This window comes from Chrysemys picta, chromosome 18 (assembly GCF_011386835.1).
Source record: "Chrysemys picta bellii isolate R12L10 chromosome 18, ASM1138683v2, whole genome shotgun sequence".
NCBI classification, from domain to species: Eukaryota; Metazoa; Chordata; order Testudines; family Emydidae; genus Chrysemys; species Chrysemys picta.
Window position 1 is genome coordinate 6693412 of NC_088808.1, and position 17050 is coordinate 6710461.

General features: G+C 51.0%; 1 protein-coding gene across 1 annotated transcript; it reads left to right on the forward strand.

Annotated features, from left to right (window-relative positions):
* Positions 1–252: 252 nt before the first annotated feature.
* LOC101953548 (ficolin-1-like) lies at positions 253–13749 on the forward strand. The gene is made up of 11 exons (XM_065572349.1): positions 253–423; positions 733–789; positions 5045–5098; positions 5790–5825; positions 6502–6582; positions 8029–8064; positions 9408–9440; positions 10027–10154; positions 10765–10894; positions 11722–11856; positions 13402–13749. The coding sequence occupies exons 1-11, from the start codon at positions 339–341 to the stop codon at positions 13647–13649; spliced, it is 1023 nt and encodes a 340-aa protein (XP_065428421.1). The 5' UTR covers positions 253–338; the 3' UTR covers positions 13650–13749.
* Positions 13750–17050: the final 3301 nt, after the last annotated feature.

Consider the following 17050-nt stretch of genomic DNA (forward strand, 5'->3'; position numbering starts at 1 on the left):
GAATGTAATCGATAATCCCCCATCAGGGAATCGCTGCTTTGAGGGAAGACACTTTCTCAAAGAGGAAATCCAGGGAGACTAAAGAAGGGAATGACTGTGGTTTGACACTGTAGAAATACAACATGAGACCTTGTGAAGGGAGATGGTGGAGAAATCACACAGAGAGCAGACACAGCAGAAACCAGTGGAAGGTGCAGATTGGTGGGAGGAGCTGAGAGTTGAGGGGAGAGAGTTCATGAATATTTATTTATTTGCTCTCTAAAAGGCTGCAAGTGGTGAACGGCTAACGCAGAGAAGAGGAGAAGTCTAGTGGAGCTGCCGTTGCAGAGACCAGCGTCATGGGGAGAGCTGCCCAGCAAACCCTCCTTGCTTTATTCTGTCTAGCAGCAGCGGTTTGTAAGGCTGAGGATGAGGCACAAACAGGTGAACAAATTGTGGTGTTTGTTTTTCAGCCTGATCTAATTGAGAGCCAGTGAGAGCGATCTGTAGGTTCTGAGGACCCGTTTTCAAGAGGGAAATTCTCACCAGTGTAAATACCTCAGTGTGGTAACAACAGGATAAGCCACTAATGCAAAAGTCTTGCACCAGTGCAACATGGAGTTTGCACCAGGGTCAACAGCTTAGTGTTAGCTGGCCTCGATTTGCTGAGCTTATTTACCACTGGAATTTTCAAAATATTTGGGATCCTGTGACTTCAAGAAATGTCACTTATTGATTAATTTCTTTCCTCAGAGGTGAATTCAAAGTGCTGTGGAATTCCTGGACCACGAGGACTTCCTGGATTTCCAGGTATGTTCCCCAGAGCAGAGTGAGACTCCGCTTTGGATGGTGATGCGTGAAACACTCTGGTCACCCTACAGATCTCTTCCCTGTGGTGAGAAGTTGGGCTTCATCATATTTCTGTTCTGAAATCATGTCCGTTTCCTTTTCTCTGCCCTGATAGTGATGTGGGCGGGGTGGGGGGGGAGGGAATAGGGAATGTCTCATAGACTCATAGACTCATAGATTTTAAGGTCAGAAGGGACCATTATGATCATCTGGTCTGACCCCCTGCATGCTGCAGGCCATAAAACCGTCCCTACCCCTTCCCTGGACTCTGCTGTTGAAGTCCCCAAATCCTGTTTTTAGTGACTGCAATCGGCAGAGACCCTCCTGCTAGAGATCCCCGCCCCATGCTGCGGAGGAAGGCGAAAAACCTCCAGAGGCTCAGCCAATCTGCCCTGGAGGAAAATTCCTTCCCGACCCCAAATGTGGCGATCAGTAAGACCCCGAGCATATAGGCAAGAGTCTCCAGCCCGACCCCGTTAGCCATTATACTATTTACCCACCATTGCTTGGCTTTCCTTGACTACTATGTTTTACCATGTCAGTGAAGTACGGAGCAGGTCACAAAAGCTAGTGCACTATTGGATACGGTGGCAGGGATGATGGGAAATGGAATGTTGGCGGTAAGATTGTTTGGGGGGTTGATGGGAATTAGTCCCTTGGGGTCACTAGAATGGCCAGTGGGGGGTCACTGCTGTCACAACCACATTTCACCTCCAATTCCTGCCGTGCTGCTGTCTCTGGAGACATCTGCCCCAGCCCTGCTCCTGCCTCAATCCTGATCCTTTTCTCTGGCACCTTTTCTGCCACCCCCTTGAGCTCCGCCTCCCTCTTTCACCTCAGACCTGTTCCTGGCCTCCTTCCTGCTGCCTTGGGAATGCTCAATCCATCCTAGAACATCACAGCCAACTGTGAGCGTCTCCGCTCCCACTCTTCCCGTCTCCTGGTTCTCACAGAGACCTGGGTTTGTGGCTCCCATTCTGCCTCTACGGACACCTTGTGGTGGCCTTTTCCTCTTCCATCCCCCTCATCCTGAATCCTCCTGCAAACACAGGGGTGGGACATTGGTCTGTACCAGTCCCAACTCTCACCCTCAGTCCTCCCTCTCGTTCTTTCTCCTCCTTGGAACAATGCTCCACCTGAGCCTCCTGCTCCATATTGCTGCGGTCTGTCACCCCCCTTCCTTCCTCACTTTACCTCCTTGCTCTTCCACATGTCACAATCCTCCGCCTTCATCTTCGGTGACGTCATCTTCCACGTCATTGTGTCTGGCCCCTGACTTCCTTGTCTGACCTGCAGCCCCGGATCAGCTCCCCTCTCACCAATATGGCTGCTCACTCTGGTCTTCTCCACATACTGCATCCTCTCTGGTCTCTGCATTGCTTGATCACCACCTCAGCATCTCCCGCCTGACCTTTCTGGGACTTCCAATCCATCGGTATCCACAAATTCTCTTCTGCTCTCAGCCCCCTTCCCTGGCCTTTTCTTGCCTCCCCTCCAGTGACTTGTGGCAGTGATTCCTTCCACCCACTTAGGGTTTCCAGGCGCCCCGTTGAAAAGGGATCCTGGTGGGTTTGGTCAGCACTGCTGACCAGGTCGTTAAAAGTCCAGTCGGCGGCCCAGCAGGGCTAAGGCAGGCTCCCTGCCTGCCCTGGCTCTGCGCGGCTCCCGGAAGTGGCCAACATGTGCAGCCCCTAGACACAAGTGCAATCAAGGAAGCTCCATGTGCTGCCCCTGCCCTGAGCACCAGTTCCGCAGCGCCCATTGGCCGGAAACTGCAGCCAATGGGAGCTGCAGGGGTGGTACCTGCCAGCAGCACACACTGCACAGAGCCACCTGGATGTGGCCGCCCCTGCGCCTAGGAGCCAGACATGCTGGCTGCTTCAGGGAGCCTGCCAGCCCCATTGTGCTGCTGACCGGGAGCTGCCTGAGGTAAGCACCGCCCGGACGGAGCCCACACCTCCGCCCACACCCTAACCCCCTGACTCAGGTTGGAACCCACTCCCACACCCAAACTCTCTCCAAGATCCTGCATCCCCCCCTGCCCCCCAGCCTCCTGCCCCAGCCCTGAGCCCACTCCTGCACTCCAAACCCCTTGGCCCCAGCCCGGAGCCCCCTCCTGCACCCCAAGCCCCTCATCCTAAGCTGCACCCCTAGCTGGAGCCCTCACACCTTCAGGCACCCCAATCCTCTGCCACAGCCCTGAGCCCACTCCTGCACTCCAAACCCATCGGCCCCAGCCTGGAGCCCCCTCCTGCACCCCAAGCCCCTCATCCCCTGGCCCCACCCCATAGCCCGCACCCCCAGCCGGAGCCCTCACTCCCTTCCATACCCTAAATCCAGACCCACCCCAGAGCCCTCTCAGGCACCATGAACCCCTCATTTGTGGCCCCACTTTGGATCTGCACCCCCAGCTGGAACCCTCACCCCCTCCTGCACAGTAACTCCCTGCCCCAGCCCAGTGAAAGCGAGTGAGGGTGGGGAAGCATGATCAACGGAGGGAGGGGGACTGGAGTGAGTGGGGGTGGGGCTCAGGGAAGGGGCGGGGTAGGGGGGGGGCAAGGGTGTTTGGTTTTGTACAATTAGAAATTTGGCATCCCTAACCCCACTCTTTCCGCCACCCTCATCTCCTTGGCTCCCCTCTCCCATGTCAAGGCCCATCCTGCCAAGTCCCAGCCCAGGGTTACCCCCCAACACCTCCTCCTCCACCCCAGTTCTCTTGCCATTGAGCATCTCTGGCAGAAGCTCTGTGACCAGGCTGAATTCCTCCACTACAAATTCACTCATTATTCCTTCAGTTTTATCTTCTTTCCAGCCAAATAGTTTGACTTCCCTCCTCTTATCCAACCCCACACCAGCAGCCCCTGCCACCTTTCCACCATCTTTGCCCCCTCCTTTAACTTCCCCCCTCCTGCCACCCTCCCCCCTCTCCACACAGGACCGTGGCACTTTCCTCAACCAGTAAGATTCCATGTGACCTTTTCCACTAGGCTCCCTGGACTCTCCCCCTTCTCCCCCATCACCAGCACTGAGACATCCTGCTGGCTCTGCTCCTCCACACATCTGGGGGTGGCAGAAGGACTCCAGCAATTGCCCTCTAGAGGAGAGGTCAGGACCTGAAATTAGGGGGCCATATTTTCCCAAAGGGAAAATGGGACACCCCAGGCCTGGTTTGGTCTGGCCCGAGCCCTCGCTGCCTCACGCCCGCACAGGGCCTGGCTGAGGTCCCCCTTTCCCCCCAGCACCTGGGGCTGGCCCCAGACCCCCACCCTGCAGGCCACTATATGTCCCATTTTGTCAGGGACCGTCCTTTTTTAGGCCCTGTCCTGGCCGTCACAACTTTTTTGGGGCGGGGGGGGGGGGACTCGGGCAGCGGAGTAGCGGGCCGGCCGTGGGCACCCATCTGAGCCGCTCTCCCTATGTCTTCCTCCAGCGCAGGGCAGCATTGCCACCCATACCCCCGCACGTTCTGCAGTACCACATTAGGGGTCCCACCCCACTTTTTTGGCGAAGCCGTTCATTTCTCCGGTTTTCTCTTGCCAGCTGATGGTCAGTTGACAAGAGCAAATGGATAACTGCCCAGTTTTGTCAAAAAAGTTGGGTTTGTCAGGGTATGTGGGGGAGGGATAGCTCAGTGGTTTGAGCATTGGTCTGTTAAACCTGGGGTTATGAGTTCAATTCTTGAGGGGGCCACTTAGGGATCTGGGGCAAAATCAGTATTTGGTCCTGCTAGGGAAGGCAGGGGGCTCAACTTGATGACCTTTCAAGGTCCCTTCCAGTTCTAGGAGATAGGATATCTCCTTTAATTTAACTTTTTTAAAAAAGGACTAAAATGGGACATAGGGTCACCCTAATTGAAATGGCTCCTTTTCTGTGATGGAGATGCTGGCAGTGGACGCTCAGGGGCCGGTTGAAGGCTTTCTGTTTGCAAACCGACCACCTGAGAGCACTGAAAACATTTGTCATTGGCCTTCCATTTGGCCAGTTTTGCAAGAGCTGAGAAAGGGGGCTTGATCCTGCATTCCTGGCTCGAGGGAAATTCCCAATAACGTCAGTGGGGGATCTGAGGACCAGGGCAGAGAAGAAATGTAATTCTAATTTTGAAATCTGGCTTTGGGGGAGGCATGTAGGAACTGGCCCATCACCCCATTTTAACCCTAACAAATAATTCCCTATTGTCATATGCAGGATAATAACTTGGAGTCTTTTGTGCCTGTAGGAGTAATGGGTCCTCCAGGGTTCCCTGGGGCGCCAGGACCACCAGGGCAAAGAGGTAAAATAATAAAATATTAATTCAGAATCTTTTGTGCTTTTAGGCTCCACTTCTAATGGCAGGAGATCCTGGGCCAAGAGGGAAAATACTAAAGAGCAAAGGGGAAAGTTGTGAGTTAACTATCCAGGGGAGGTTTTTAGACTGCGTGGATCTTTCCAAAAGTGCATGCACAAAGGGGTGGGTTCTCTTCTCGCTTACACTGGTGAACACCCCAGCTGGAACCAATCGGGTACTGGTGTCACTGAAGCGTGTCCCTCTCTGCCGCTACCCAGCTCCACTCACTGCCGTGGAGCAGTGGTGAAGGCACGGCTTTGCCTCACCCTCAACGCACCACCCTAGACAGCTTCATGTCTGAGCACCTTCAGTGAGTGGATTGGGCCAGTCTCAGAGAAGGGTAATTCCTGGGTCCTCTTCAAGGGTAGCTCTGTGCTGTGCCCGCCGGGGTCCCCAGCTGGGACCGTGCCTCCTGGAGCTCCCGCTAAGGTGGTGTGTCTGCGCTGTCCCCTGTGCCGGACTGTGCCCAGGAGGAGCAGCTGCACCCCTGGGGCCTGGATTCTTTCTCACACGCAAATAAACTCATTGAAGCTGTTTCTGATTGACCCCAGGGTCAGAGCTCAGAATCAGGTCCATGGTGTCTAAGCCACAAATAAATCATCGCTGCTCATTCTTTTGAATTTTTTTTTTCAAACAGGAGAACCAGGATTTCCTGGCGCCCCTGGACTGATGGGTGAGAGCCTTGCGATAGTTCTCCTCCCTGTTGAGCTGTGCACCTCCTTTGCTGTCGCTATTGATCTGCCCTCAGATACTGTGCTGATGGGTGGCAGTATAAAGCCCTTATAGACAGAGAGAGACAGATGTCCCCTTACACACCCCTTTATGAGAAGTTAGCATTAGAAGAAAAAACAAAATACATAGGTTTGAAAACCAGGAATTAACCAGAAGCTAAGATGATACTTTCTGCATAACATAGTCACTCAACCCTAACTCTTCCTCCTTTGATCCCTGTCCTGAGGAGTCCCTCATAGAGATCCCATCATAGTACCGTATCCTCAGCCTTTTCGTCCAGTGATCTCTGCCAACCAGCTGCAAATGCTTCCTGGGTCATGGTACTGCCCAGAGCACCGTGAGGAACTGTGGGAACAGGAGGGCTGATTTGCAAATGTGGTAGACACAGAGGAAATGGCAGATTTTGCTAGGGCCAGGCAAGGTACTGGTCTATTCCCACTTCCTATTGCCATCGCCAAAGGGGCAGAGTGAAAAATCGAACCCTACTTTTGAAATCTGGACTAGGGAGTGACCTGTAGAAACTGCCCTTCCCCTCTCCCTCTCCCTTGTTCAACCCTAAAATATCATCCCCTACTTACAGCTGTCAAATATTAATTCTGAGACTCCTGTGTTTGTAGGAATGCCTGGTCCTCCAGGGATTCCTGGAGCACCAGGAGAACCAGGGATGCCTGGACCACGAGGACCACCAGGGGCAAGAGGTAAAGTACCAAAGAGCAGAGAACAACTTTGTTCATTCAGCCTGTGATTAAATAGCAGGAGAGATTCTTAATCCATTTGCATCTTCCCTCCATGGTACATTTCCCCAATGCATACCCCAAAGGGGTAGGGTCTCCTCTCAGTTACAATGGTGTATAACCCTCGTGAAATCAACAAGGTTGTATTGGGGTAACCATGAGGAAAACTGATCACTAGGGAATCTCGATTCTGAGCTCTTCCCCCATCCTTGAGATTTCCAGCCTATTTCAGCTGGAGGAGGTGCTAGCTCTGATTGCGTTAGCATGCTAATAATAGAGAGCAGCACATGCTGCTGCACATGCGATGGGAGAGGCTACCTCCCCGAATACATGCCCATGATCTGAGATGGGCACATACTCAGGGCAGCTGGTCACTCCTGCCGCTCGCGCCGCTGTAGCTACGTTCTATTTTAGTGTGATCAGAGTTAGTGGGTCTGTCTCCTTGACCTGGGAATCACACCCCTAGATCGAAGTATAGACCTACCCTGAGGCTAATAAGGGAGTCTAAATTGGTGTAACTCACTACTCCCAGCTCCCTTTACACCAATTCAGACTCACACTCATTTACCTTCCCCGAGAGTGGGGCCCAACGTAGTAAAAACCCAGACCTGAGATTCTCCATTAGGGCACCTCCATGTGGGCCAGCAACAGGGGTGGGCTCAGCTGTTTTTAGCACCGTGTCATGAAAAGCCTGGGCCGTGTCTACACTGGCAGCAGCACCATTGCTAGAAACAGGTACCATAGTTATATTGTAGCAAATCCCCGAGTGTGTCACACTCAATCTAGCTTACCCGCCTCTACATATTCCTCAATTTGGCCATACCTTACCTCTTATTTCCAAAGTGCCCATCACCATAGGGCCAGATGTGCCCAGCCTCTGGGCAGTTGTGCAAGTGCAAGGGATGGAGGTACGTGTGCAACCTGCTTTTCCTGCTCTAAGGCTTCCATGCAAGGGGGACAAGGACCCTGCAGGGCTTGGGCGACTCTGGGCTGCTAACGTTGTACAAAGCTGGTGGGCTCAGGAGTGCTGCCAGCTTTTCTGCCGCCCTAGGCGTCGGAAGGTCCCGCCGCTGAAATACTGCCGCAGTCGCCACCCCCCAAATTGTAGCGCCCTAGGTGACCGCCTAGGTTGCCTAATGGGTTGCGCCGGCCCTGGGTGGGCTGGACTATGTCCTCCCCTCCCCTCCACACTGGCCAGAGGATATGCACATGCGGTGTCACCTTCATGGGTGGAAGAGCAAGTGGACTCTTAAAGTCTCTGGGGCACTGCACTTCCCTGACGTACATGGAGTTCCACCAGGGCAGGGCTCCAGGCTGCGCCCAGATCAGGGCAGTGCCTGTACAGGAGAACTGAGCTCACAGAATCGAAACAACAAATCCCGTATCTCTGATTATTTTTTCTGTGATCAGGAACAAAAGATGATCCTGGGAGCTGTGGACTGAAAGGTGAGAGACCTCGGATAAGTGTGTGAATAACTGGGGGCCACATTCCCCCCCCCCCACGCTCACCTAAATGTTTAAAGGGAAAGTGCTTGAAGCTGCATTTTTTGTGCACTGGGCTCTGTTGCTTATCCAGGTTTCATACTTTCTATTTTCCATGGTCCTTCCAGCGTTTTAAAAACAACACTCCCCAAACCTGTGTGTCTCTCTGTTTTTATACTGTTCATTTGCCTGGCACTTTTTTAAAGTAGCAAATTGGCCCGAGGCATCATAACCTGTCGGGGAGCTTGGCTGTTCACTGCCTCAGCTTTTGGAGAGGGACCATTAGTAACTTATGATTTCTTGTACTTCCTACATGCATCTGCCTGGGAACACATGGCCCCAGTTCAATCACTTCAGCTCATGCGCCCAGCACCGCGGTGCTCTCAGGAGGAAAAGGAAGCAGTGAGAATTTTCAGGGGTTAAGTCACAGGGAGTGGGACCCAGATTCTCTCTCTATAGCCAGACATGATGCTGGTTTCTGTTATCCCGATTGCACAGCATGGCAGGGCCTGTTCAGCCACCACTGATGTGTGAATGAACCTCCTCTCAATAGCAGGTACAAGCGTGCACTGAAGAGGGAATATTTCTTTTACTTGATAATTAGTTGATTTGTACGAATCTTCCCATCCTGGGCTCAGTCCTGCTCCCATTGCCGTCAATCAGAGTTTTGCCTTTGAGATCAGTGGGAGCAAGGTTTGACCTCCTCTGGCTCAGCCAGTTTGCTCAGTGTGTTTGCACGTGGACTGACAGTTGGGTTGACTGTTTTGTCTGTTAATTGTAAGGGCACAACACGTGAGGTGCTCTGTGTCTCCCGTCACATGCTGAACCCATCCCCTATTCCACAGAAGCCAATGGGAGATGAAGGAGCTTATTGCCCGGAAGAACCGGGCCCCAAGACCGGATCAGAGCAAGTCTAAGCTAGTCCACTGGTTAGCAATGGACACAGGTTAAACAGGACACAGTTAAGGCAAACTTGGTCCTTTCTCTCTATTTCATTGCTCCTGTGTGTTGTCTTACAAATCAAGGCGAGGGAAACAGAGTGGAAACCCTAACTGTGTCTTCTTTAACTATTGAAATGATTGGCTTCATTTTTTTAAACATCTCCTTTCATAATTTCCACTTCCTTCTATAGCTAAGCTGCTGGTCTCTTTCTAACTTGGCTTTTTTCTTTCTTTGCCTCTGAAACATTTTGTCTGAAATAAATAGTCAGAACTATTAAACTGCAGGAGTGAACAGCTGTTTAGAAACAACACACTGCTTTGTTTGTGCTCCCATTTCACTGCCATTGTGTTCCTTTTCCTGCACAGAGGAGGAGCTGGCAGACCTGCTGTGTAAAAAGGGTGAGTGTTTGCTCTAATGGCAGGGGACATGGCCCTTACCTCACAGGGCAGCCCACAAGGCAAGGGGTATGGAAACTTCCTTCACTTCGGTAGAAGAAGTTCTATCCTTGCTAGCAGGACAGGATGACGAGGGGGGGCAGTTACACACACCTGCTGCTAATGACAAGGGGCCGACTCCTGCTTGCCTTACCCAAAGAAATACTCCCAGCAGCAAAGTCACTCACCGGAGTCAGGCAGGCAGGATTTGGCCCAGAGAACAGATGATCCAGCTTCAAAGGCCGTGGGAGCCCATTTGAGGAAAGGTGGAGTTCGCATTTCCAGTGTGATGCTGAAAAATTAATTCCCACAAAGACACTTACGTTGTAGCGACGTTGTTTTTCAATGGTAGCCAGGGTTTCTGTAGCAAACCCATGAAAATGCTGTGTATGTAAAACAGTTACGCTTTGTCTGGGGTGGATATATACAAAAATGATCAGTGTAGGGCCCGAGCCTGAGAACAGTTCATTGTCAGAAGAAGTTGCCTTTGCCTCAGTAAAACCATTCAGACGCAGTATAATTTACTGCTTTAAATGCCCCTTTTGCCCAGGCCCGACGAGCTGCAAGGAGCTGTTGGCCAGAGGGAACACGCTGAGCGGCTGGTACACCGTTTACTCTTCGGCCTGCACTGCCATGACTGTGCTGTGTGACATGGCCACAGATGGAGGCGGATGGACTGTAAGTGAGACTAGAGCGTAGGGAGCCTCCCCAGGAGCCCTTGCGTAGAACAAGTGTGTGTGTTTCAGGATGGCAATGAGTTCTTGCCGAGATTTTCACCTGCACATGTATAGTCTGAGCCAATGAGATGAGGCGCATGCTTGAAGTTCAGCATGTGCTTAAGAACTCTGCTGGGTCAGGGCCCATTTCTTCAGTGCAATTATATTAAGAAGGATCTTGATGATGGTGACTTTAATTACATTGGACCAAATCTTAAGGGCCTTATTGAGCTTCCACTAGGGCAAACTCCAATTTTCTTCCATGGGATTGTCCCCTTATTAAGGAATGACTAAAAACTCAGTAAGGACCTCAAGATTTGGTCACGGGAAAGGCTTTCAGCTTCACCCTTTTCACCAGCTGTTCCTTTCTCAAACAGCTGATGAAAAGGATGTCCAAATTATGGGGTACATTTTAAACTCTTACATAGATGTTCACACATATTCTGATTAACCATAGTGCGTACTACGCTGACAACTTGTCCTTGAAGAACTGAAGAACCGAGCAGCTATTCACATACAGCTAAAATGAATGCGACCATCTTTTCACCTAAGGTTCTCTAATTTCCTGGCAGGTTTTCCAGAGACGGGTGGATGGTTCAGAGGATTTTTTCCGTGACTGGGACTCATACAAGAGAGGTTTTGGCAACCAGCAGATGGAATTCTGGCTGGGGAACGACAACATTCACCTGCTAACATCTCAAGGTAAGAAATCACAGATGCAATTTAATATATATATATATATATATATATATATATATATATATATATATATATATATATATATAATCACCATGCCCTCCGTTTCCTTGGTAACATGGCCCAGAGTGATGATAATATGGTAGCTTTATGTAGTGCTTTTCATCTGTAGATCTCAAAGTGCTTTGCAAAGGAGGGTAAGTATCATTAACCCCACTTGGTGAATGGCGATTTGAGGGAAGCAGAGATGAGGTCGTAGAAGAGCCATGATGAGGACCATATCTAAGTCCAAGTTGTGCATCCTGTCCACTGGACTATGCTGGTACACACCAGCTGTAGTGAAACTGCTCCCAGACTCACCACTGGCTGTTCCTGACACACAGAAACCTGCAAGGAAAAGCTTCTGAGACGGATTACACAGGAGCTCTTTGGGCTCCGGTCAAGGCTAGCTCACCTTACAGAGCATTAAGTGAACAGATCTGGAGATGTACCGTTCTGTCCTACTCACTGGAACAAAGACTATCCGTGGAACCGTTAGAGCTAAGACAGGAGCTGAAATTGTCCCTTGCTGCTTTGTCAGTGGATTGGTACCGGCAGAGGCCATAGAGAGATGGATGCTATAGATTCTGATCACTTAGCTGGAGCGCAGATGTTAGCTGTGAGCGCTGTTTGCTAATGGACAGGAGAGATAGGGGCATGAAACTAGGTTATTAAAGGCATCCCAGTCTGAGCATATGGGGATAGGCTGGTGGATGAATGATGTAACAAACCCAGATGCTGAAAAATATTAGTGGAACACACGGAATTGCTGATATTCTTCCCGTTTTTAACAGGAAATAATGAGCTGCGCGTCGACCTCGTGGATTTTGAAACTGAGAAGTATTTTGCCAAGTACAAATCATTCCAAATTTTAGGAGAATCTGAGAACTATAAGCTGATTCTGGGAGACTTTCTCAATGGCACAGCAGGTAGGTGCTGGCTGGGTTTTACTGTGATCACAGCTAAGACGGAATAGCAAATTCAGCTGAGATGTGCTGAAGTCTGGGGCAGCAGCAAAGTAAATTCCGCCCTGTCTGCACAATCTGAAATTAGCCACTTCGAGAAGCACATGCTCAGGTTCCGAGACAACACCTGAAAGCTCTGTCCCAGGCCCCTTATGTGCCACTGGGTTAATGAACAGGATTCCTGGGCATCCCTCACACACACTGAGAACATGCTCTGAAATCTCCGACAGCTGGGTTCATTTGGGGGCAGTGAAATGCATTGGAGAGGATTCACCAAAAGGAGGAGGAAGAGCATCATCGCCTCTTCTTCTCCCAGCGGGATGGGGCAGTTTCTCAGCTCTATCCCTCTGATTACCTGTGGGGTAATGAGCACCTCCCCTCTCTCTCCTTCCCAGCAGTTCTCCCATGAAGGCAGGGAGGGAACATCATCCCCTTGGAACATGGCTCCCAATTTCACTCACCACTGAGGACCCATGACACTGGCACCAATCACAGAAGTGCTCTTAGATCAACCCACAGAGCAGGAAGTACATCCTGTGCTCATTGCTGTGCCAACTTTGCCGGGGCCTAGGGTCTAACCTGAACCTGTAGTGGTGGGTTTTGGTTCTGCCAAGAGCCATGGACCCAGACTGGCTTCAGGTTTCTATACTTTCCATCTAGCACCTCCTGTCACCAGCCAAAAGTTCAAATCCTGAGGCCCTTACCCAGCCCAAAGTGTCAGGTCACACTGAGATCAATGGGATTTGGGGCAAATGAGGTCTGAGTAGAGAGCTCAGGAACAAGGCCTCTGTTTAGAGGGGTTTGAAAGTTTTGGCTTGAAATGTGGCCAAAAAATATCCCTTGGATCTGAACAACCAGAACTTTGGGGGTAGTTGGGAACTGGACTTTGTAGCTGGACTCATCTCTAGAAAGGGATGAACCAAAATCCCTGATCTAAGCTGCCGGAACTTGGGGAACATTTGGATTTGAAGCCAAAGTTTGTGATTTGTGCCATCCTGGTTCTGACCCTAGCGGTAAAGCTTAGGGGTAGTTTTCAGGGTCCAGATAGTTGAGCCTAAAACCCCAGTGTAAGCAAGACTGAATGTGTCATTCTCGGAGCACTGTTGTAAAAAGTTTCCTCTTCCTCCCCATTCCTGAGAGGCCTCCAGAGTGAAACAGCAGCCTCCCTCCTGTACTGTGAGGGGTTGGGAGTGCCCACAGGGGGAGTGAGCAATCCCCACACTGGAAGGCCAGGCCCTGCATTTGGGAGACTGAACTACAGGGAGGGAGGCAATGTGGACTAGTGCATCGCGCACTCTGTTGGGACTTGGGACAATGGAGTTCTATTCCTGGCTCTGCCTCTGGTCTCCTGGGTGACCTTGAAAGTCACTTCCCCTCCCTGTGCTTCAGTTTTCCCATCCATAAAATCAGGATAATGTAACTCTCTTTGAGGTTTGCTGATGAAAAACACAATATGAGAGCTAGTTATTGTATTACAACTTGGGAGAAAGCTACATCTCTTTCTTACAGGTGATGCCTTAACCTACCATAGGGACATGATGTTTTCGACCAAAGACCGCAACAATGGTCTGAATTCAGTTAACTGTGCTGTGTCCCACGAGGGAGCCTGGTGGTTCAAGGACTGCCTGCAGTCCAACCTGAACGGGAGATATTTGCCGGGAGAACACAAAACCCCTCATCACGGTGTGTTCTGGAGCACAGGGAAAGGGGACCAATATTCCCTTAAACGCTCTGAAATGAAATTCAGGCCTGTTTAGCAGGGTGAGGGGACAGCTGCATGTCTTTGTCTCACAGGAATCATTCCGCAGCTGCGTCTGGATGTTCCTGCTGGAAATAAAGCTATTCCCCAACAGTAAACTTTGTGTGAGTGGGATTTGTTCTTTGTAGTGGAGAAGACAAAGATTTTGTGTGGTCCCTCAGCCTCCTGTTCTCCGGTCCGGGAACAAAGAAGCATCTGGGAATATTCACTGGAATGAATGTTGCAGATCTGTTTTAATCATCCACACGCTCCCTTTTAGTCCCTTTCCCCAAACACACACACATGCCAGTCAAGGTCTGTTTGTGGGAAGCAAAGGTGTGGTGACTCCTCAAGTCTGTATTTGCTCCAGGGTTTAGTATTTCCAAGGGCCGTGCTCACACGGCCATTAAGGGAGCTCTGCTGGGGATTGGGCGCTGCGAGGAGGAAGATTTTTTGACAGAGGAGCAAAAGATTCTCACTATTACAGCGCAGAGTCTTTGGTACAGACACTGCGGCATGCAGCTCAGAATTTATGAAGAGAGTTACACCGGAGCCAAGCTAGGAGGTGTGTGGCTTCTGGCAGTGAAGCAGAACACCCTAGAAGGTATCATAGAATCATAGAATCTCAGGGTTGGAAGGGACCTCAGGAGGTCATCTAGTCCAACCCCCTGCTCAAAGCAGGACCAATTCCCAACTAAATCATCCCAGCCAGGGCTTTGTCAAGCCTGACCTTAAAGACCTCTAAGGAAGGAGATTCCACCAACTCCCTAGGTAACCCATTCCAGTGCTTCACCACCCTCCTAGTGAAAAAGTTTTTCCTAATATCCAACCTAGACCTCCCCCACTGCAACTTGAGACCATGACTCCTTGTTCTGTCATCTGGTACCCAGTAGCGTAGCTAGGGAGGGAGCAGGGGGAGCGGCCGCTCCCCTGAGCACTCACTCGGCGCTTCCCAGCACGTCCGGGTCTTCAGGCTCCGCTGCATGCATCCTGCGGTGGCAGCTCCTGCAGCGGGTGGCACCTTTTTTTCCTGTGTTCGCTCCCCGTGCTCTTAGAACCTGGCTACACCCCTGCTGGTACCCCGAGAACAGTCTAGATCCAGCCTCTTTGGAACCCCCTTTCAGGTAGTTGAAAGCAGCTATCAAATCCCCCCTCATTCTTCTTTTCTGCAGACTAAATAATCCCAGTTCCCTCATCCTCTTCTCGTAAGTCATGTGCTCCAGACCCCTAATCATTTTTGTTGCCCACAGCTGGCCTCTTTCCCATTTTTCCACATCCTTCTTGTAGTGTGGGGCTCAAAACTGGACACAGTATTCTAGATGAGGAATCACCAATGCCGAATAGAGGGGAATGAGCACGTCCTTCGATCTGCTGGCAATGCCCCTACTTATACAGCCCAAAATGCTGTTAGCCTTCTTGGCAACAAGAGCACACTGTTGACTCATATCCAGCTTCTCGTCCACTGTAATCCCTAGGTCCTTTTCTGCCTCTCCCAGCCACACCACCACGTAAGAGGCATATGTCAGGAATTATTCTCTTTCTGGCTCCCTCGCTCCACCTATAAACTGCTGGAGGATAACAGAGTCGATACTCTGCTGAATCAGGGAGCAATGGGAAGGAGATTTAAAAGGGCCAGTTTCACTCTCCCTGTAACTAATAGCAAATACCCCAATGATCTCCATGGGGCGGTGGTGCATGTCCTCACTAGGAGCATTGTGGGGGACTGAGAGCCAGAGCCCTGCCACCCCGGGGCTGACAGCCAGAACAGTCAATGCAGCGTCTACACTGAGGCTGCGTCAACCTAACTACACCGGCCTAAGCACTATGCCTCTCGCAGAGGCGGCGTTATTAAATCGGTACAGCGGGCGATTTACATTGGTGGGAGCAACATTTTAGTGTAGACGCTTAGAGAGTTAGGGTGACGTAAGCTGCCTTACGTCTCCCTAACTCTGCAGTGTAGACCAAAGGCCGTGGCTACCACACTTAAACTTACCAATAATTCAAACTCACATAAGCAAACAAAAAGCTATAAACTTTATGTAAGGGTTTGATTAAAGAGAAAATATTAAATGATTTGAGGTATTAATTTTTAATTACTAAAGGCGATGCTGGCAAGCACCCTATGTCACATGACCACAGAGTCCCCAATGTTCCTAACCAAAAGTGTCTCCCCCCCTCAGTTCCGACTGTTCCCCACGTCTCAGGACCGATGTGGTGCATTTGGGAACCCGTCACAGGCCTGTAAGGAGATGCTGTTACAAACATACTTTATTATACTGGGAATTGACAGTGCAGGTTGCAATGATCCCAGTAGATGAAAGTCGTTTTGCAGCTACAGTATGCTCTAATGGTGCAAGACTGAACCCTAACTGCCTAGCTAACTTTAACAGGCACTCACTCAGGTTCCTTGCCTGGCTGAGTGATCAAGAGATTGGTGCAGGCCAGCAGGTCTTGGGCATAAATCACAGGTAGCGAATGATTCCTGGGGATCGCTGGAGAAGGACTAACCACCAACTCCTTCCTGAAATGGTGCTGCCAGTCTTTAAAGCTTGGAGCCCACGGGTTCAGCTGCAGGCAGGTTGGGTCTCTGGATCCGAAATCCCAGCTCTGGGGTGGGCTGCTGCAGGGCCAGCAGGCTACAGGCCATGGCAGGAGAGAGGAGCTGTCTCCGGTTGCTGGCAGGAGGAGCAGTTTGTCCCCTCCTGGGGCTTTTCTGCAGGTTGAGGTCACAGAGAGGCCAGTTGTTGGGTCTGGAAGTTCTGCACTGGCTGGCTGCAGGGACACCTCCTTTCCTCGCCTCTCCCTGGCTGGGCTCTTCATGTGAGGGAAACTGGGCTATTCACAGCCTCGATCCTGTTTTCCTGGACATGAGGGACTCTGCTCTGTGCAGTGTTGGCCGCCTGGCTGTCTTCTTCCCTTGAACGGGATGCTGAGGACTGCTGTTGTGTCCCGTCCTCCCTTCGGTTGAGGGAGGAGGGTTGCCAGAGTGACTGGTGAAGTCGCTTCCCCTTCCCTCCTGCTGCTGGGGGAAGTCAACAGTGCAGTGTCTCTTCCCTTGGTCATCAACGCCAGATTAATGCATTGGCAAACTAGGCATCTGCCTAAGGCAGGAGGCCCAATATGTTGTTTTGTTTTTACCATGAGAGGCAGCCGGCCAGGCCAAATTAGAGTGAGTGGTGGTGTGACCTAGTCAGAGCACTGCTCAGGTTTGGGCCAACCACCCCCTCCATGGTGACTATAGTTTAAACCCCTTCTTCTGGACTAAGTACCGGGGCGGGAGACCTCCTGCTGCCAGCGTTACCTCTTTGGAGAGGAAAGAGGTCCCTTCTGAGGAAGAAAAGGATGCCCCATGCTATTGTCTCTGACTCCCTGGAAGGGGAGGAGGGCCCTGCCACCAGCAATCCAAGTTGGTGGGGGCCA

Excerpts from the sequence above, each read along its gene's own strand:
- LOC101953548 (XM_065572349.1), top strand. The coding sequence starts at position 339 with ATGGGGAGAGCTGCCCAGCAAACCCTCCTTGCTTTATTCTGTCTAGCA. Across the intron at positions 5,099-5,789 it reads AGGACCACCAGGGCAAAGAG|GAGAACCAGGATTTCCTGGC; the intron begins GTAAAATAATAA and ends TTTTTCAAACAG. Across the intron at positions 9,441-10,026 it reads AGACCTGCTGTGTAAAAAGG|GCCCGACGAGCTGCAAGGAG; the intron begins GTGAGTGTTTGC and ends CCTTTTGCCCAG.